Source organism: Schistocerca serialis, chromosome 7 (genome assembly GCF_023864345.2).
Source record: "Schistocerca serialis cubense isolate TAMUIC-IGC-003099 chromosome 7, iqSchSeri2.2, whole genome shotgun sequence".
Taxonomy (NCBI): Eukaryota; Metazoa; Arthropoda; class Insecta; order Orthoptera; family Acrididae; genus Schistocerca; species Schistocerca serialis.
This window is the reverse complement of record NC_064644.1, coordinates 72,856,937-72,877,471: the sequence shown is the minus strand read 5'-3', so window position 1 is coordinate 72,877,471 and position 20,535 is coordinate 72,856,937. Positions and strand designations below refer to the sequence as shown.

The following is a 20,535-nucleotide window of genomic DNA, read 5'->3' as shown; positions in this document are numbered from 1 at the left end:
TTCGTCGTGGCATACTATACACAAGTTCTTCAAGGCACTGTTGGTCCAGTTTGTCCCAGTATTTGGTCCATGTCCGAACAACATCGCTTTGGTTCACTCCGAGACGCCTGGACACTTCCTTTGTTGAGAGCTCTTCCTGGAACAAATTAATAATGCGGACGCGATTGAACCGCGGTATTGACCGTCTAGGCATAGTGGAACTAAAGACAACATGAGCCGTGTACCTCCTTCCTGTTGAATGACTGGAACTGATCGGCTGTCGGACCCCCTCCGTCTAATACGCGCTGCTCATGCATGGTTCTTTACATCTTTGGGCGTGTTTAGTTACATCCCTCACCAGTCAAAGGTACTGTGTCTGTGGTACGACATCCACAGTCAACGTCTATCTTCAGGAGTTGTGGGAATCGAGCGATGCAAAACTTTTCTTGATGTGTGTATAACTACAAATGTCACTGATTCAAGTATATAGCCGAATAATAATAACAATAATAATAATAATAATAATAATAATAATAATAATTTACGAGGATGTAAAGAGCAACTGATAATAGATGCAAAGGTGACATATCAAGCTAAAACTAAACAATGGTCGCTACACTACGCATACATTGATTACCAAAAAGCTTTTGATAGTGTTCCCCACTCAAGGTTACTACAAGTATTGGAAATATACAAAGTAGATCCTAAACTGATACAGTTCCTAAACATAGTAATGAAAAATTGGAAAACCACACTTAATATCCAAACAAATTCAAATAATATCACATCACAGCCAATACAGATTAAGCGTGGAATATACCAAGGAGACTCATTAAGTCCTTTCTGGTTCTGCCTTGCTCTGAACCCACTATCCAACATGCTAAATAATACGAATTATGGATACAATATTACTGGAACATACCCACACAAAATCACACATTTGCTATACATGGATGATCTAAAACTACTAGCAGCAACAAATAAACAACTCAACCAATTACTAAAGATAACAGAAGTATTCAGCAATGATATAAATATGGCTTTTGGAACAGACAAATGTAAGAAAAACAGCATAGTCAAGGGAAAACACACTAAACAAGAAGATTACATATTGGATAACCACAGCGACTGCATAGAAGCGATGAAAAAAACAGATGCCTATAAATATCTAGAATACAGACAAAAAATAGGAATAGATAATACAAATATTGAAGGAGAACTAAATGAAAAATATAGACAAAGACTGAAAAACAAAAACTGAAAACAGAATTGACAGCAAGAAACAAGACAGAAGCTATAAATACTTATGCTATACCAATATTGACCTACTCATTTGGAGTAGTGAAATGGAGTAACACAGACCTAGAAGCACTCAATACACTTACACGATCACAATGCCACAAATATAGAATACATCACATACATTCAGCAACTGAAAGATTCACATTAAGCAGAAAGGAGGAAGGGGATTTATCGACATAAAAAACCTACATTATGGACAGGTAGACAGTTTAAGAAAATTTTTTCTAGAACGAGCAGAAACTAGCAAAATACACAAAGCAATCACTCATATAAATACATCGGCTACACCACTGCAATTTCATAACCACTTCTACAACCCTTTAGATCACATAACATCAACAGATACGAAGAAAGTAAATCGGAAAAAGAAAACACCACATGGCAAGCAGCCGTATCGTCTAACACAGCCACACATCGATCAAGACGCATCCAACACATGGCTAAGAAAAGGCAATATATACAGTGAGACGGAAGGATTCATGATTGCAATACAGGATCAAACAATAAACACCAGACATTACAGCAAGCATATTATTAAAGATCCCAATACCACAACAGATAATGGGCCTCAGACGCTGATCTCTGGAGCGATGTCGATGTTCTCACCATCCCAAAGGTCTTCCGTTGGGTTCAGGTAGGTTTCTGGACAGGCCAGCCCATTTCAGCAACATTACTGTCCACAAAACGTGGCCTCACAACTGCTGCTTTATGAAAGGGTGCATCGTCATGGCGATACTAACAATCACTGTCTCCGATTTGCTACATGCTTGTACCCAGCGCATAGTGCCGTAAAATGTATTGATATCATTCAGCGTTTATCATTTTCGTAAGTGGCGATAAGGTGGACCAGAGTAGGACTGTTGATATTTTTGACAGTATGAGGAATCCGATACATCAGTATTTAAAAAAAATCATTATCGGCCCTCGATACATCGAAAAATAATCAATTTGTCTATATATAGAAGATAAATATATGGACATACTGGTCTATAAAAGTATCGGCTGCACATTGTAAATATAACGAAGGGTTTAGAGCTGTATATTTATGTGTTGATTTATTACTATTATGTTCCCTTAGAGCACGAACTGAGAGGAAAGCAATGTACATTCTCGCTTGGCGACAACCACTTTGCTAACAATGGTAACTGCATGTAAGCGGCGCAAAAACGGTGTCCGTCGTTCGGTTTCGTCACATAGTGCATCTGTGCGGAACACGTTACGACCACTTCCCTGTTTTTCTTCATCCTGCCAATGCTAGCGACCTAGCAGTTGTAGAGCGAAAATTGTGTGATGAAGTTAAACGCAGCAGTTTCTCTCGATAGTGCCGAGTGATGATTACGTCAACACTTCCGCCCAGACGTCTCCGCCCACCGCAAAGACTGATGTTGTCATTTAGATCTTTGTTATCATTTTCAGCAACTATTTTTGATGAATGCTGATGTGAAGAATTAGCACCCTAGCTGCGATAAAAAACTTTTTATTTTACTTTTTAAATTTATTTATTTATTTTTACCGGAACGGATTTACTATTTCTTTTCATCGGGAATCTTGTTATTTCATTCACACAACCATATCCAAGTGCAATCGTACCTCTTTCTGTCACCTCTACTTTCGTCACACAGTCAAAGAGAAAGACTACACGTGATGATAGCTCAAAAAGTAGTAAGATTCCTTCACACAGTGAAAGTAAAATTATGTTCTACTGCAATTTCAAACGAATAATTTCAAATTGTTAACAGAAAAGAAAAAAAATTCCTTGACGTCTATATTTATGTGCTGCCCCATGACTCTGCTGTCAATATCATTATTCTTGGCTTGTGTGTAACTTCTGTGTTTTTTCTTACAGTAAATGTGGTTTTTTTCGTATCCAGGGTGTAATTACAAAGCTAATAAAATGTTTTCTTGCCTTTAAAATAATATTTTTCATCAGGTTATGGGCCCAGCACGCTTCCACAATATTTGAAATGAGCGTATGTCTGTAAAGAAACATGACTGCTAGCGGCGATTATAAGGTCAGCATTGATAAGCTTGAAGGACCTGACGACTGGGCCAAATGGAAATGGCATATTTCTATGGTGCTACGTTCATATGGACTAGAAGATATTATTAACGGTACACGTGAACGTGTAGAGTTGCCGCAAGGTGCGACAAGTGAACAAATAGAAGCGTATGTGGAATGGCACAAGGACGACGCAAAGACAGTAAGTCTTATAGCAAGTGCGCTAAGTAAACCTGTTGCAGAACTCGTCTTAACGTGCAAGAATGCTAAAGAAATCTGGGAAAAATTACGCGCCCGATTTCAACGTAGCAGTACTCAGCGTTTGAATATGTTGATTGAAACATTTTTCCGTGTGAAACGTGATGAATCGCAAGATATTAGTGCACATGTGGCCAAACTGCAGAAGTTATTTGTGGACCTGAACGATGAATTATCAAAACATGAAGAAAATACGCTATCTGAAAGAATCTTAAATGGTCGAATTTTGTCTACACTGGGAAAAGACTACGACAATTTTAAGGATCTCTGGGATACGATACCGACAGAAAAGCAAAGCTTGAATTTATTGATTGAAAAACTCTGTACTATTGAACTGCGTGAACAAGACGTTAATGGAAGTGCAGCTTTTGTCGTTTCTAAAACAAGAAAACGGCAAACAAGTAATCAGCAAGTAAAGATGACGAAGTCACAATTAAAACAGAAGTTTCCGTGTAATAAATCCAAACAATTAGGTCACTGGGCAGCAGAGTGTCCACAGAACACTCGTGACAGCAGTAAAAGAAAAGAGAAGAAGCGAGACAGTGAACACGCTGCATTTACTTTATACGCTATGGGTGTGTGTACCAGTAATCACAGTGACCCAAATAAATTGTATTGCGACAGTGGCGCTACAAATCATATCACTCCCAACAAACAGTATTTTGTTTCGTATAGTGAATTTGATGTTCCTCAAGTAATTTCATTGGGAAAACAAAATGTGAAAATGTGTGCGTACGGTCAAGGAACAGTTTACATCCAAATCCGACGAAACAATAAATGGTACAATGCTAGAATGGACAATGTTTTATACGTCCCTGATGCAAGTGCTAATCTGTTCTCTGTGAGAGCCATTGCCTGCAGAGGCCACAGTACTAATTTTAGTTATAATAATGTCTGTGTTCGAAAACAAGTCAGTGGCAATATTGTTATGACAGGTTATGTGAAAAATGGACTTTATGTGTTGAACATGCGTGTTGTTAGAAATGCAAAAATGAATCGTATGAGCTTGATGACTTCATCCGAAACATTGCAAGTGTACCATGAAAGGTTTGGTCATCAGAATAAACAACATGTGAAGAATATTTTAAAAGGAATGAACATTAATGTGGATGATGCCAAGAGTGAATTTTGTGACGGCTGTGCGGTTGGAAAGATGCATAGGCTGCCATTCAAAACACGAGCAATACGCGCTACCAGTACTGGTGAATTAATCCACGCGGATGTAAATGGACCAATGAGCACGAAATCTTTTGGAGGCAAGCATTATTATGTATGTTTCAAAGACGATTGTAGTAAATGTCGTCGAATTTTCTTTTTAAGACACAAAAGTGAAGTGTGTACTGTGCTTAAGCAGTTTTTAAATGAAGCACGAACTAATGGACATGTTGTCAAACAATTTAGATGTGATGGTGGCAAAGAATTTAACAATAAGAATGTCAGTGAACTGCTTGCAGACAGGGGAATAGAGCTACTGATTCCTCCTCCTTACACTCCTGAACAAAATGGTGTGGCTGAACGGGAAAATAGGACCATTGTTGAAGCTGCCCGGTCAATGCTAAATCCGAGTAAATTACCTAAAGGGTTGTGGGCAGACGCATGTAACACAGCAGTCTACCTAATAAATCGTACTGGAAAATCTTCAGTTGAAAATAAAACCCCTTACGAACTATGGTTTAATCGACCAGTAGGACGACTTGATCATCTCAGAATTTTTGGTACAGGCTGCTATGTTCACATTAACAAACAATTCCGTTCCAAGTTTGATGATAAGGCAGTTTTTGGACGACTTGTTGGATATGTTAATGACAAAGATGGGTTCAGAGTTTGGATTCCATCTAAAAGAAAAGTGGTGTTGAGTCACGATGTAAAATTTAAGCCCGAAATTGTTTGTGATTTACATAGTGATCATGTTGAATTTGAAGTCCCTCGGGAAGAATTTAATGATCCGAATTCATCTAAAGATGACCAATGTAAATCTCCTAGGCTGTACACTTCTGGAGGAAGCCAAACTCAAGAAAAAATTGGCACTCTCGATTCTAGAGAAAGTCAAGAGTCGAGTGAATTTGAAGAAAATAAAGAATTAACAGAATTTCTAAAAGCAGAAGCTGCTGAATCTTCTAATGAAGAGAAACAGAAGAATAAAAGACAACGAAGAAAACCAACCTGGATGGAAAGTGGTGAATTTTGTATGGCAACAAAAGTTGATGCACTCGGATACAAAGATCCAAACTGTTTTTCAGAAATATTGCAGTCAAACGAGAAGGAAGAATGGATGCAAGCTATTAGTGAAGAACTTCAATCACTTAAGGAAAACAATACCTGGGTGCTGGTTGACCGTCCGAAGAATGCCAACGTATTGCAAAACCGCTGGGTTGTACGGCGAAAGGTCGCAGTCAATGGAGGTACTCGCTTTAAAGCCAGATTGGTTGCAAAAGGCTGTATTCAGAAAGCAGGAATTGATTATGACGACGCCTTTAGCCCTGTGGCACGTTATGACACCATACGAACTCTGTTGGCTGTAGCTGCTTCAAAGAAAATGCTGCTAGAACAATTCGATGTAAAGACAGCTTTTTTGAATGGAATACTTGAAGATGAAGTATATGTGGAACAACCAGAAGGTTTCGAAGATGGTACAGGCCGAGTATGTTGCTTAAAAAAAGGTCTTTATATGTTGAAGCAAGCGCCACGTTGCTGGAACAAACGTTTTGTTGAGTTCATGAAGAAAGCTGGTTTTTCAAACAGTGATGCAGACCCATGCCTATTTTATCGTAGACAAAATGGAAATAGCCTTTATGTGGCAATCTACGTTGATGATGGCCTGATTGTCGGCAGTAACAAGAAAGAAATTTCTGTTTTTATGGATGTTTTACAACATGAATTCGAAATAACAACTGGCAATCTTGACAATTTTCTTGGCATAAAAATAAAGCAATATGAAGATGGAGCAATAATGATAAGTCAAGAGAAATACACAGAAGAAATTCTGCAAAGATTTCGAATGGCAGAATGCAATACAATCTCAGCTCCTATTGGACGTGAGGACAATAATCAAAACGAAGAAGTTTCGTCATCTGTACCCTACCGTGAAGCAATTGGTTGTCTCATGTACCTTTCAACAGTAACTCGTCCAGACATCACTTTTGCAGTCAATAAAGCTGCTCGAGCTATGGAGAAACCAACCACCGAAGACTGGAATTGAGTAAAGCGCATTTTCCGGTATTTGAAAGGGACCTTAAATTTTGAAATTGTATATAATAAAAAAGAAGAGTTAAAGATTTACGCTGATGCAGATTTTTCAGGTGATAACCGGACAAGGCGCTCAACAACTGGAATTCTTGCAAAGTACGCAGGTGGTGCAGTGTCATGGACAAGTCAGTTGCAGAAAGTGGTGGCCACATCCACAACCGAGGCGGAAATAATTGCAGCTAGTGAAGGAGCAAAAGAGTTAGTTTGGTTACGTCGTCTGCTATCAGAATTAGTGGAAATGTCGGGGCAGCCTCCAGTTCTTTACATTGACAATGCTAGTGCATTGAAGTTGGCAAAAAATCCAGAATATCATCGACGTTCTAAACATATAGAGGTCCGACATTTCTATGTTCGTGAAAGATATCTGAACGGTGAGATTTTCTTGGAACACATTGATGGACACAACCAGTTGGCAGATATTTTGACGAAACCTCTTGAACGAGTTCGATTTAATTTTCTATGTTCAGAAATTGGCACGCAAGAGACAAAGCAATAATTTCATGATTTTTTCTTTTGGAGGAAGTGTTAAAAGAAAAGAAAAAAAATTCCTTGACGTCTATATTTATGTGCTGCTCCATGACTCTGCTGTCAATATCTTTATTCTTGGCTTGTGTGTAACTTCTGTGTTTTTTCTTACAGTAAATGTGTTTTTTTTTCGTATCCAGGGTGTAATTACAAAGCTAATAAAATGTTTTCTTGCCTTTAAAATAATATTTTTCATCACAAATATTTACTGAAAATAGCGAAAAAAATACAGTATAAAATGAAAATACCTGCGCTCGTAATTGCCATTTCGATATCGATATATCGTAGGAAAAAATATCGCCTATTCACATCGATGATTTTTGGAAGAACATCGGTATATCGATATTTTATCAATAGCCCTAGAACAGAGCCAAATCGCGAAAACAGTTCCATACCGGAATACCACCTCTTCGGTACTTCACTGTAGGCACTACACAAGATGGCAGGTAAAATTATTCTGGAATTCGCCGAACTCATACCCTCCGATCGAAGTGCAACAAGTACAGCGCGATTCATCCCAGCAAATCGCTCGTTTCCAGTCTCTGTTTTCCAGCTGCGTCAGTCTGTGCACCACCTCAGGCGTCGCTTAGCATTCGTTATACGAATGTGGGGCTTATGGGGAGCTGCTCCACCATAAAACCCCATTCTTTTAACTCACTCCAGTCAGTGAATGAAAATTAGGGGAAAAAATCGTGTACTCGCAAATTCTTGTGCAGTGTTACGTGGGAGAGCCATCAACAACACACTAAATATCTTGGCAGATGTGGTATGAGCGTGGGGGTGGGGTGGACTTGAAGGGTACCTATTTTATCTGTTTCTCGAATAACTCGAAAACTGCGGCTTCTGGTGAAAATGTTTCCCAGTACTAAACTAAACCACATTGCGTTTCCTGGAAAAAAGTTTAATTATTTTTTTCTAGGGCTAATAGCTTTCGCGTTGCAGGGGACGAAAAATCGCATATGATTATGAATAGTATCTTAATAGTGTAAAATTAATGTTTATTGTTAAATGAAGTGGATTAAGAACAAATATTAAATATGTGCACCACATCCAAGTGCAACGTACGCTCGATCTGCTCCTCGTGACCTGTGCCTTTTCGGCCTTTGACCTTCATGCTCCTCACGCTTCCAGTGAGGACACGGTATTCCGGCAGTACATGGAGGTTTCTCGTGTGTTGCAGGCCATCCGCTGCACGGTCGCTAACTGCTCCTGCGAGTGCTTCACGCCCGGCAAGATGAACATCCGTTACTGCGACACCTGTGGACACAGCTGGGTGCCCCACGGTAAGTACCGCACATACCACTGCTCTCACAGCCTCCAAACAGGCAGCCAGCCCTGGGTATACTCTTCTATATGAGCGCTGGGGGCCGAAACGTAATAACAACTTAGTTTCTGCTCCAGAGCATTATTAATATTTGGATAGTTTCCAGTACCAAGGCTTAGCTCCTTACGTGTATCGTGATAACAAAAGACATTATGTCAGAAGTGAAACGTTTGACTGTTATTGTCCTCAGACAAGTGATGTACTTTTGTGGCCGTGATTATTTGTTCAAAATAATGTTAAGTGTAAGCAACACTCTGATGACCGCAGGATAACTGAGAACCTTTGTTGAACATTAACGCCAATGTCATTGCAGCGGAAGCATTACGCCTTCCAGATGTCATAAGCAGGATGTTTGTTGTCAGACTGCCCGAATATTGGAAAATTTGTGATTAGCTTGTTGACAAATGCCTAAACATACAAACAGAAATGTCACAGCACTCGCATTTTATATTCTTTGCAAAAATCACTTGAAACTCCACTGTAACTGCACAACTTAACCCTTTCTAAAGAAATAGCCTATGTTAGTAATTAAATTTGTGAATTTTAGGGGATATCTTAATTTTGATCTTCTGCTATTGGAGTAGATACTTCGTTACTTGAAACGAAACGCTGACCCTATATTACTGCTCCCTCTTTCGCCAAAATGAAGAACTCTTACGTCCAAACACTTCTCTTGCTCTTACGACTGTCGTCTCTGACTTTTTTCTTGTCAGTCTGTGGTCGCAACAAGGCGACAGCACATTAGCTTCAGCGTTATTGACAATGGAGTTCCTGGATAATATTACCCCGAGAAACAAAGCTGCCGCCAATGGACACGAAAATTGACACTTGTATTCACTAAATTTCCTCATAGGGCAGGTTTCGTACTTCCACGGTTGCAAAGCAAATCTCATTTCTGTTACTTTTCAGTAAGATTTCCCCAGCATGTCAGTCATCAATATTTAGTTTGATCCATTTATTCTTCCACTCGTAACTATGTTACATTTGAGACAAAGTATTCCATCTATAAAGAACGGAAACCAACATCTGACTCACACCGAACTAAATGTGGGGTCCGAATCAGATTACATAAATTCAATAGACTATGTTCAGTTCTCGCTTAAATTTAAAAATTTACACGTCATCTGAAAACCAATAGGGAACAGGAGGAGGGTGAAACTAAACGTCAATTTCAAATGAAAAATTACCTTTTATTGGAAGAACTAAAACCTATTACTATATAGAATGGAAGAGAGAAATGGGTTGGAGGTGGAAAGAGGAAGCAAAGGCTCTGGAGGAGAAAATCAATAACAATTTTGTCACTCGAACAGGCCTCATGTTCGGACCTAGCTTGTGTTCTCCCTGGTTCTTGAGCCTTCTCTGAGAATATCTTTCACCTACGAGAAGTAGAGAGTGTCCATAAATTATCTTTACAACTTAAAACTTTAATACCGTTAAAACTACACAAGACATTAACAAACGGTTTTCGACATGTGATGAGACAAATCATGAAGTTTTGTCTCCTCATTCATTCACATCAATGGATTCGCCCTTAGTGGCACGAATAATGAATGTCTAGTCAGGATTCCATTTCTCTCCACGTACCATTCAGGATCTGTACGGTGACATCTTCAAATGCATTGCAAATGCGTGCCTTCAAGTCTTGTAGGTCTTTATTCTTGGTTCGGTACACCAGATCCTTTATGAGACGCCACAGGAAGAAGACACGGGATCGTGGCGGCCATCGAACTGCACCATCTCGCCCAATCCTCTTATCCGCAACATTTTCATCCAGAAATTGACAGACATTTAGGGACCAGTGGAGTGGTGCCCCATACTGCTGGAATATGACATCAGGTTGCAAGTATTCCAACGGTGGCTCAGCAACTCTTGTTACTTGTCTGGGTAAACACCACCGTTGACGGCAGACTCGATGAAAGAGAACCGACCAATGATACAATTGTGCATCAGTCAGTACCAAATACTGACATTGAGACTGTCTCTTTCCACTTCATGTGTAACATGAGGTTGCTGTGAATCCCGTATACGAACGTTATGACTGTTCAGTTGGCGAACAGATGAAACATAGCCTCGTCCGAAAAACAAATCTTTTCCAAAACGTCATTGTTTGCCTCAATTTTGCCTAGAATACCCACTGCAAACTGTTCGCGCTGAGGTTTGTCCGTAGGCTTTAATGCCTGAAGCAGCTACACATTGTAGGAACATAGCCGTAACTTATTAAGAAAGACACTGTGCACTGTTGAACGCCTCACTTGCAACTTCTGGCCGCCGTAAGCACCGATTTTGTCGGACTACTTGCAAACTCCTGCCGCACCTTGTGCACGTTGGCGTCTGAAACAGGTGGGCCACCCACCCCATTTTTATAGAGAACACTATTGTTTCCATAAATAACGTATGCCAAGCCCGAATAGTTGCTCGGGACGGAGGTTGCCTTTCATACCGTATTCGAGAAGTTTCGTTGCAGTTGAGTATCGGTCATCGTCTGCATGAACGAAATCACACATTGAGCTTTCTCCTGTGGCGTCCACATTTTATCAGGTTTTCAGTTTCATTTTAGCGTCAAAAGGTAAAAGAAAACTTTCAGCTATCTTATCACATGTTGAAAACTACTTGCGGTGTTAGTACAGTTTTGAAGTCTTTAAAATCTTAAGTTGTAAAGATAGTTTATGAACACCCTGTACTTCTTTCTTTCCTACTTTGTTACAAATGACGGACGACCAGACATAGGCCTTGTCGCTTTCACTGTATTGTGTATTACATTACAGTATACTAAACAATAATGAAAAATAAAATGTTTCCTTTGTGTGATTTACAACCATGCTGCCTTCTAGCAACCGCTTGAGCGAATTGCGACAGATCTTCAAGCTACGGGCTCGTAGAAAAGTTTATATCGCCCAGTCTCTCTGTATTTGGTTTACTTGGAAATATTGGTGATTGTAGCAAGTGTCATATGTATACGTAAGTCTGCAGACTGTCGCGGCCGTTGACACTGAAAGTAAAATCTTCTACGCCCTTATGTCGGATCATGTTCCCCTTCAGCTGCTTCTACACGACCGAAGTTTCGATCCGCCCGCTGGGATTTTCTTCAGGTTTTTCTGTTGTCCTGTCTGTGTTCAGCTAAGTGAGTACACTGTAAGATCGTGAAGATGATCCCAGCAGAGAAGAAACGGAAGCGGAACATAGTGCGACGTAACTACCTAGAAGATTATATCGTACTTATGTCAGGTTCGCCAGGTGATAGCTGCAGTAACGGTAGTGCTGTGTAGGTACCTTTATGTCGCCAGATTATATTATCCAGAAGAACGGTATCCAGGCGGTTACGTTAAAATTAGGAACATATTGGCGGCACTGGCAGATTTTATCTCAAATATACACTCCTGGAAATTGAAATAAGAACACCGTGAATTCATTGTCCCAGGAAGGGGAAACTTTATTGACACATTCCTGGGGTCAGATACATCACATGATCACACTGACAGAACCACAGGCACATAGACACAGGCAACAGGGCATGCACAATGTCGGCACTAGTACAGTGTATATCCACCTTTCGCAGCAATGCAGGCTGCTATTCTCCCATGGAGACGATCGTAGAGATGCTGGATGTAGTCCTGTGGAACGGCTTGCCATGCCATTTCCACCTGGCGCCTCAGTTGGACCAGCGATCGTGCTGGACGTGCAGACCGCGTGAGACGACGCTTCATCCAGTCCCAAACATGCTCAATGGGGGACAGATCCGGAGATCTTGCTGGCCAGGGTAGTTGACTTACACCTTCTAGAGCACGTTGGGTGGCACGGGATACACGCGGACGTGCATTGTCCTGTTGGAACAGCAAGTTCCCTTGCCGGTCTAGGAATGGTAGAACGATGGGTTCGATGACGGTTTGGATGTACCGTGCACTATTCAGTGTCCCCTCGACGATCATCAGTGGTGTACGGCCAGTGTAGGAGATCGCTCCCCACACCATGATGCCGGGTGTTGGCCCTGTGTGCCTCGGTCGTATGCAGTCCTGATTGTGGCGTTCACCTGCACGGCGCCAAACACGCATACGACCATCATTGGCACCAAGGCAGAAGCGACTCTCATCGCTGAAGACGACACGTCTCCATTCGTCCCTCCATTCACGCCTGTCGCGACACCACTGGAGGCGGGCTGCACGATGTTGGGGCGTGAGCGGAAGACGGCCTAACGGTGTGCGGGACCGTAGCCCAGCCTCATGGAGACGGTTGCGAATGGTCCTCGCCGATACCCCAGGAGCAACAGTGTCCCTAATTTGCTGGGAAGTGGCGGTGCGGTCCCCTACGGCACTGCGTAGGATCCTACGGTCTTGGCGTGCATCCGTGCGTCGCTGCGGTCCGGTCCCAGGTCGACGGGCACGTGCACCTTCCGCCGACCACTGGCGACAACATCGATGTACTGTGGAGACCTCACGCCCCACGTGTTGAGCAATTCGGCGGTACGTCCACCCGGCCTCCCGCATGCCCACTATACGCCCTCGCTCAAAGTCCGTCAACTGCACATACGGTTCACGTCCACGCTGTCGCGGCATGCAACCAGTGTTAAAGACTGCGATGGAGCTCCGTATGCCACGGCAAACTGGCTGACACTGACGGCGGCGGTGCACAAATGCTGCGCAGCTAGCGCCATTCGACGGCCAACACCGCGGTTCCTGGTGTGTCCGCTGTGCCGTGCGTGTGATCATTGCTTGTACAGCCCTCTCGCAGTGTCCGGAGCAAGTATGGTGGGTCTGACACACCGGTGTCAATGTGTTCTTTTTTCCATTTCCAGGAGTGTATAAAAAATTCTACGATGGATTTTAGAGATGTTTACTCACCAAGAGAGAGTGTACAGATTGTCTTTTGCTTTAGAAAAATCAACATATTACAATCTCCGACATAGATTACAGTCAAAACTTATTCATCGAACTTCAGTGTTCGCTCCAGCGTACTGAAATGTTTGTACTATTCCAGAGTGCACTATCGTCTGCACCAGCATCTATAGTGGTGCTTTATTGATCGCTATACTATGTTTAGTGTATGATACTCGGTATCATTTCCATTTGTGTCCTACCTGTTGCGTTCACGAGCGATGCGTGAACAAGCTCCTGCACTGTTTCAATGTTGAAGTACTTGTGCTTTATGTAACCAAGAACTCGTGACGCATTATTCGACTAATCTCTGAGTCAAATTACGTTTCCATGACTAATCACACATTGAATTTTCCCTGTAACCCTCGCATGCAGAAGAAACACATGTACTGCACAGGGGCAGCTCTTCTCCACTTAGGCGTCCTGTGGTAGTACGAGTTACGTACTGATAAATAAGTAGAGCTCCAAAACTGATAGAAAGAGTATATTATACGACGCGTCACACACAAATGAGATTATGTTCACCAAAAGAATTATAACTTTATGATGAATCTAACACCGGAACCGTCGTAAACACGGAGCTTAGCGCTCTTTGAAAGAAATCTATCAAGGAACGAAGGAAGAATGCCTTTACTTGAATGACTATAAGGCTATTCAACCACCTCATCAACTTCGATGTGTTGTAGCGCAAAATTTCCTAAAGTAAGTTAAAAACTATAAAACTTTATTCAGGAGCTTCAGCCAAAAATGACTTTTACTTCCACTTAGCGTAACGAAAGTGCGACCGTGTTAATGTCCCGCTAAACCGTCTTAACCAGGTAAGTCACGAGCTGTTGCCACTCTTTGTGTGTTGAAAACCTCCTACAGTGCCGCGATATGCTTTTGATTCTACTCTCCCTCTGATAATCTGACTAGTGTTCACAATTAACTGTTAATAAGGCTGGTTGTAGCCTGGATCATCTTCGTTACGCATCACACAGTAACTATACAAATTTATGCCTCAAAGATATGCCCACAAAATATGTAAACAAAAAAAGGGAAAAAGTCAAAAAAATAAAAGACAGATTTACTGAAGTACCCTCACAAACAATATTTAGTGGGCATGTGTATTTGCAACGCTGTTTCACAACGTCGATTCAAACACAAAGCACTAATATCCCAGTGGTAGAAACATAGTAATCTTCATTCGTATCAGCAAAAATACACGTTATTCACATGCTCGCATTCGTACGGAACTGAACACGCATCATAGTAATCAGAATGAATGATGTCAATTACACAGGTGCAATATAGTGGCCTAAAACAAGTGTTATATTCGAACTACAAACTGCCAGGTACAACATAGTGTGATTCTGATTAAAAATTTTAGCCATCAAACAATCGATCAAGTATCTGATAGCTGTTTCATTAGATATGCAATTTAACTATGCGTTCCATAATGGTTCACGCTTTTTACTGTTATCCAGGCCATACGAACAGATGAAAGGCATCGAAAATCAATTCAAACAGAAGCACAAGGTAAATGTTCACTGCACTCGCTATATTCTGAGATTAAGCGTGTATGAAGTTACGAAGTGCCCAATTTAAAAACTGAGCAGACTCTAACAGAACTAAAGCTGTTTACTGACATACTATCATTGCTTTGTTGTCATAGGAAATGCTTCCGGCGGCTCCAGTTTCGTCAGTAAGTGAATCTTCACTTGCTCAGTCATCTCGGGCGTTGTCCAGTTCTCCTGTTACCATTTTGCACCTACAGATTATTCTCTTGATATTGGTAAGGGAGAGAAAGATATGGACAGAGAGAGAGAGAGAGAGAGAGAGAGAGAGAGAGAGAGGAAAGAAGGAGATGTTCACACAAAGACAGAGTGGAGAGAGGAAGAGACGAACACAGATAAAGAAGAAAAAAGGAGATGAACAGCGACAGGGAAGGCTTAAAGGAAATGGACAGAGAGAAGGGGGAGGAAAAGATGCGTGGAATCTACGTACGTTACATACGCTTGTGTGGGCAAAGATGCGTGTAATAGGCAGTGTGTATATTGGCGCTAACCAATTTTCGCACCCTCGGACGCCACAGCTCGATGCGTTGTATATTAACAGCACAAAAAGTCTAACAAATGTTTGTCCCGTGCATATTTTCGGTAGAAAATGGAGTGGAAGGAAGGCAATTAGGCGAAACTGCAACCGCAGTGGATACAGTTTTGGTTTCGAAAATTTTAATTCGAGAGCTCAATTCTGGGTCTTGGCGTAACCGTGTTATTAAATAATTTTTATCTGCCCAATTATGGTGTAGTACACTGTTCCATAAACGATACAAATCCTACAAGTACCTTTTTTTTTTAAAAAAAACATTGAAAGTAACAAGTGTTGGTCATACATGCTGAAATATTCACAATCAGTCCATTTAATGTAAACATAGTCCACATAATTATGAAGCCGTCACCGGCTTGCAGAATGCCTTGTTGATAATCTGGGTCCCATGACTTCGTGGGGTCTGCGCCACATTCGAAACCTACCACCAGTTCCCACAAGGGAACCTCCCCATCGCACCCCACACAGATTTAGTTATAAGTTGGCACAGTGGATAGGCCTTGAAAAACTGAACACAGATCAATCGAGAAAACAGGAAGAAGTTGTGTAGAGCTATGAAAAAAATAAGCAAAATATAGAAACTGAGTAGTCAATGCCGAACATATACAACATCAAGGATAATGAGAGCCTAAGAGCCCCGTGGTACCGTGGCTAGCATGAGCGGCTGCGGAACGAGGGATCCTTGGTTCAAATCCACCCTCGAGCGAAAAGTTCAGTCTGCTTTCGGCTGCGGTGGGGCGAGGACGTCCGCTGCGCCCCGCCGTGCGCGACCGTGAGCGCTTGCTTGTGTTTACCTTCTCACGGCGTGAGTTGTATTTGTTCCAAGTTCAGTGCGACTATGGCACACACATGGCGCCACGATACGATCAAAATTACTTTCCAACCAGATCGCGCGCGTCCTCGAGCCTATGAAATAGAATAGTTCATACGCGACGATCTACTTTTAGATCCGGCGACTGTCGTCGGAACACATTTTTCTATAACGGCGAGCGTGGTTTATGTTAAAATGACCAGTGCAGACGTCTGCGCGACAGTGGTTTCTAAATACTCGAACTCTCTCAGATTCAAACATTCTGACGGGAATATCGGTGCAGTGACGGTGGATCATGCAGGCATGGGCCTAAGGACTGTACGGGTTTTTGAGCTCCCCTTCGAGGTCCCTGAGGAAGTTATCAAGGACGCCTTCCGACCATATGGCAATGTTATCAGCCACGTTGCAGAAAAGTGGCAAACTTTCTCGACGTATAAGGTCTACAATGGTGTGCGCCAAATTAAACTTGAGCTCAAGAAACATGTGCCGTCCTATTTGAACATCGGTGGCTGTCGTGCAATCATCATGTACGACGGTCAACCGCGTACCTGTTCCGGATGTGGGCAGGAAGGCCATGTTCGATCGAGCTGCTTACAACGTAGAATTACGCAGATACCAGTGGGAGACTCCGTTTCCCCGACGGGGACGACAATCCTGCCCCTCACGTACGCTCAGACGACGATGCGCACCATAGTTGAGGACGAAACGGGCGATCAGACACATCCATCGACGTCAGCAGTACCAAGGGAGGAAGAGGAAGGACCCTCGGTGCCAACCCATATGTCGCCCCCTCCACAGCAACAGCAGCAGCAACAGTCCCACGGACTCCAGACGCAGCATAACATTCAGAACGCGATGGACGTGGACGCGAACATTGTCCCGACCGCGGCTCTCCTAGCGGAAGGTGATGCGACGCTGGATTGCCTCCCACATTCGGATACGGATGTCCACGTTCGAAAGCAACGTTCGTCTCGACGACGCTAGCGACGTCGGCGGACCCCTTCTGACGATTGCCTCCTACACACGGCCGGTCAAGAAGATGACATCTCATCCGACGGCATGGATGCTGCGCCTGCTGAGGATCTAAGTGGTGTAGACGGTTCACTTGCCCGTACTACGAGTGCCCAGTTACTTCTTGCACCACAGATGCAGCAGGTCGCGTCGATGGACGGCGCTCCGTCCACCTCTTCCAAAGACGACGTGCGTGAGAGAGATTTAGGTGCCGATCAGCTACACAGCATCGTGTTGCACCCACTGTGGTCGGACGATGTTGAGGAACTTCCTGAAGAGGGCACGGGTGACAGGGGAGGGGGTGGCGTTGGGGATGCCATTCCTAGCGTGAAAGAATCATAACGGGTTTGGTGGGTCCGGCATCTCTTGCGGTTAGCTTTGATTGCCATGGCGTCTACCCTAGGTGAAGAGGCTAGGCAGCACACCTTTCGCCTTGCCACAATCAATATCAACGCGATAAGGGCACCACACAAACTGACAATGCTACAACGCATGCTTGATGCGGCGGACATCGACGTGGCCCTCTTACAGGAAGTATGTGTCGCTAGTTTCCCTGACTTCTACGGATATACCACCCACATCTCCCACGCCTCTTCTACCGATTGTGGTGTGGCTGTTCTGTTACGGGACGGTTTGGTGGCTACGGACGTACTGTACTTACCGAGTGCAAGAGCCGTGGCAGTAACTGTCAACGGTGCACGACGCATCAATGTATATGTCCCTTCAGGATCAGGGAGACGGAGAGATCGGGCCCGCTTTTTTTCGGAAGATATTACGCGTCTATTTATGGGCCGCGTAGACGATATGGTGATCGGAGGAGATTTTAACTGTACATTATCTCCGTCTGATCAGCAGCCACATCACGTCCCGTGTGCGGAATTGGAAATGCTAGTGCGTGACCTCCACCTGATCGACACGTGGCGCCACATCCATGGCCCAGCTCCTGGTTACACCCACTATACAAGTCGGTTAGACAGGATTTACGTCACACGCACCCTTTCGACGGCGACGAGAGGAGCAGGGCTCTGGCCCACTGCATTCACCGACCACACAGCCTATATTTGCACCATTGCCCTCCAACCTGCACGTGTGTGGCGCAGCAGGCCCCCTTGGGAAACTGAACGTCGCCCATCTGGACGAGCCGGCATGTAAAGGTGCTATCGAAGAGTCGTGGAACGCGTTCTTACAGCATCGTGGTCGTTACCGATCGACCCTCAGTTGGTGGATTGAATGTGCGAAACCTGCTCTTAGGCACACCTTTATGGCTTACGGCCGGGAAGCGGCGGCATGGAGGAGGAACACGGAAAACTTTTATTACACCGTCCTACGGGAATGTCTTGCTATGGAGCTCTCACCTGACAGGCAGATCATAGTCAATCGCGCGAAAGCGCATCTCGTCTCCTTAGCACGCCATCATTTACAAGGCGCTGTTAGACGGTCGCGTGCTCCATACATGATACAATCAGAAAGGCAATCTATGCACCACGTGCTCCTAGAACGCAGGAGGCGCCGTGTAGGGCACTGGTAACCCACATGATGACGGACGACGGACGACACGTGGCAGAACAAGCAGATATAGCAGAAGCCTTCTATGGGCATTACGCTCAACTTTATTCAGCAGAGCTCCCTGATATGGCGACGGTAGACACCGTTTCAGCACATGTCCACAGACAGTTCCACCAGTCATGGTACCGACTTTACTGGGAGAAGTGACAGAAGAGGAAGTGCTCGATGCCATTGGTAAAGGTGCTCCCCATAAATCATCAGGAATCGATGGATTACCATTAGAGTTCTATCGAGCATTTAAACAACTGTTGGTACCGTGTTGGGTTGAAATTTGTCAGGAATTGATGTCCCCGGGTATAACATTGCCTGCACCGTTCTTGGAAGGTCTGATTGTCCCCATCCATAAGCCGAAGGGACGGAATCATGTCCGCGATTATCGCCCCTTAACGTTATTGAACAGCGACTTCAAGATCTTTTCGAGGCTGCTATCAGAACTTCCTGTCCAGCGATCAGATGTCCTTGGGGGGGACCAAACAACATCAGAACTGCGTTATGTCGTTACAGAGATCTCATCTCCCTTGCACGGGTGAGACGTTTGCCGGCAGCCCTGGCGTCTATCGACTTTAGCCAGGCTTTTGACCGTGTGGGCCACACTTTCCTCACGGTCGTTCTACGGCGCATGGAACACTCCGACCCCTTTATCACAGTGCTGACACGCCTTCTGCATGGGGCTACTTCTCGAGTTCTTCTTAATGGAAGACTGACGGCACCCATGCCGATCCGTAAGACAGGGATGTCCATTATCAGCATTGTTAGTTGCATTGGCCTTAGAACCCTTGTTGTGTGGTCTCCGAGACAGGCTCACTGGGATACAGTTTGGCGGCTCCATCTATCGCTGCACCGCATATGCGGATGATTTGATGATCGCCATACGAGGAGCTGACGATATGGCCGCGGCGTTGGACTGGATTGCAACCTACGGTACAGCTTCTGGTAGCCAAATCAACGTTGACAAGGCTGTCGCCTTGAGCATCGGGATTGGGCTGCCGCAGGAACACATTGCCCCCTTGAGCTTCAGTGATACTGTCCGCTGCTTGGGCTTAGATTTCATGAACGACATGCGACGCGCGACGACGCTCAGTTGTCGACGCCTTCTTAACCAAATTAGGGCCGGAATTGGAAATCAGCGCTTGCGATCCCTCAACATCGTTCAGCGGGCGTATTATGCCAATGTATACCTTGCGTCCCGCATACCGCATGTCGCCCAAACGCTACCCATTCCGAAACCCTTGGCTCGCAGCATTATGGCAGCGCTGGGGTACTTCGTCACCGCTGGTATGTTACTGAAGATCAGATACGTATTTCTTACCCTCCCCAAGGAAAAAGGTGGTCTCGGCCTAGTTAACGTCCATGATAGGGCCATTGCCCTCTATGTTAGCTCACATTTATGTCTGCTGCGCCGTTGTCCTACGAGCCTCACGAGTCTGCTTCTGACGGCGCTACGACCTGCTTCACTAAGAGCGCCGGTGCCACTACAGGACATCCCAGCGCCCCTCTTTTATATAGGACGTTTCTATTTAGAACAAAGTTATTGCAGTGTAGCGCTCACGACACCACA

The 20,535-nt window shown here is 43.9% G+C and overlaps 1 protein-coding gene across 1 annotated transcript in view; it reads left to right on the top strand.

The window, feature by feature from the left end:
- Nucleotides 1-20,535, top strand: part of LOC126412894 (uncharacterized) — a 745,825-nt gene that overhangs the window by 368,577 nt on the left and 356,713 nt on the right. Inside the window, exon 3 of the mRNA XM_050082784.1 lies at nt 8,490-8,592. Within this exon, the coding sequence (XP_049938741.1) occupies nt 8,490-8,592 (103 nt within the window). The remainder of the gene's footprint in view (nt 1-8,489; nt 8,593-20,535) is intronic.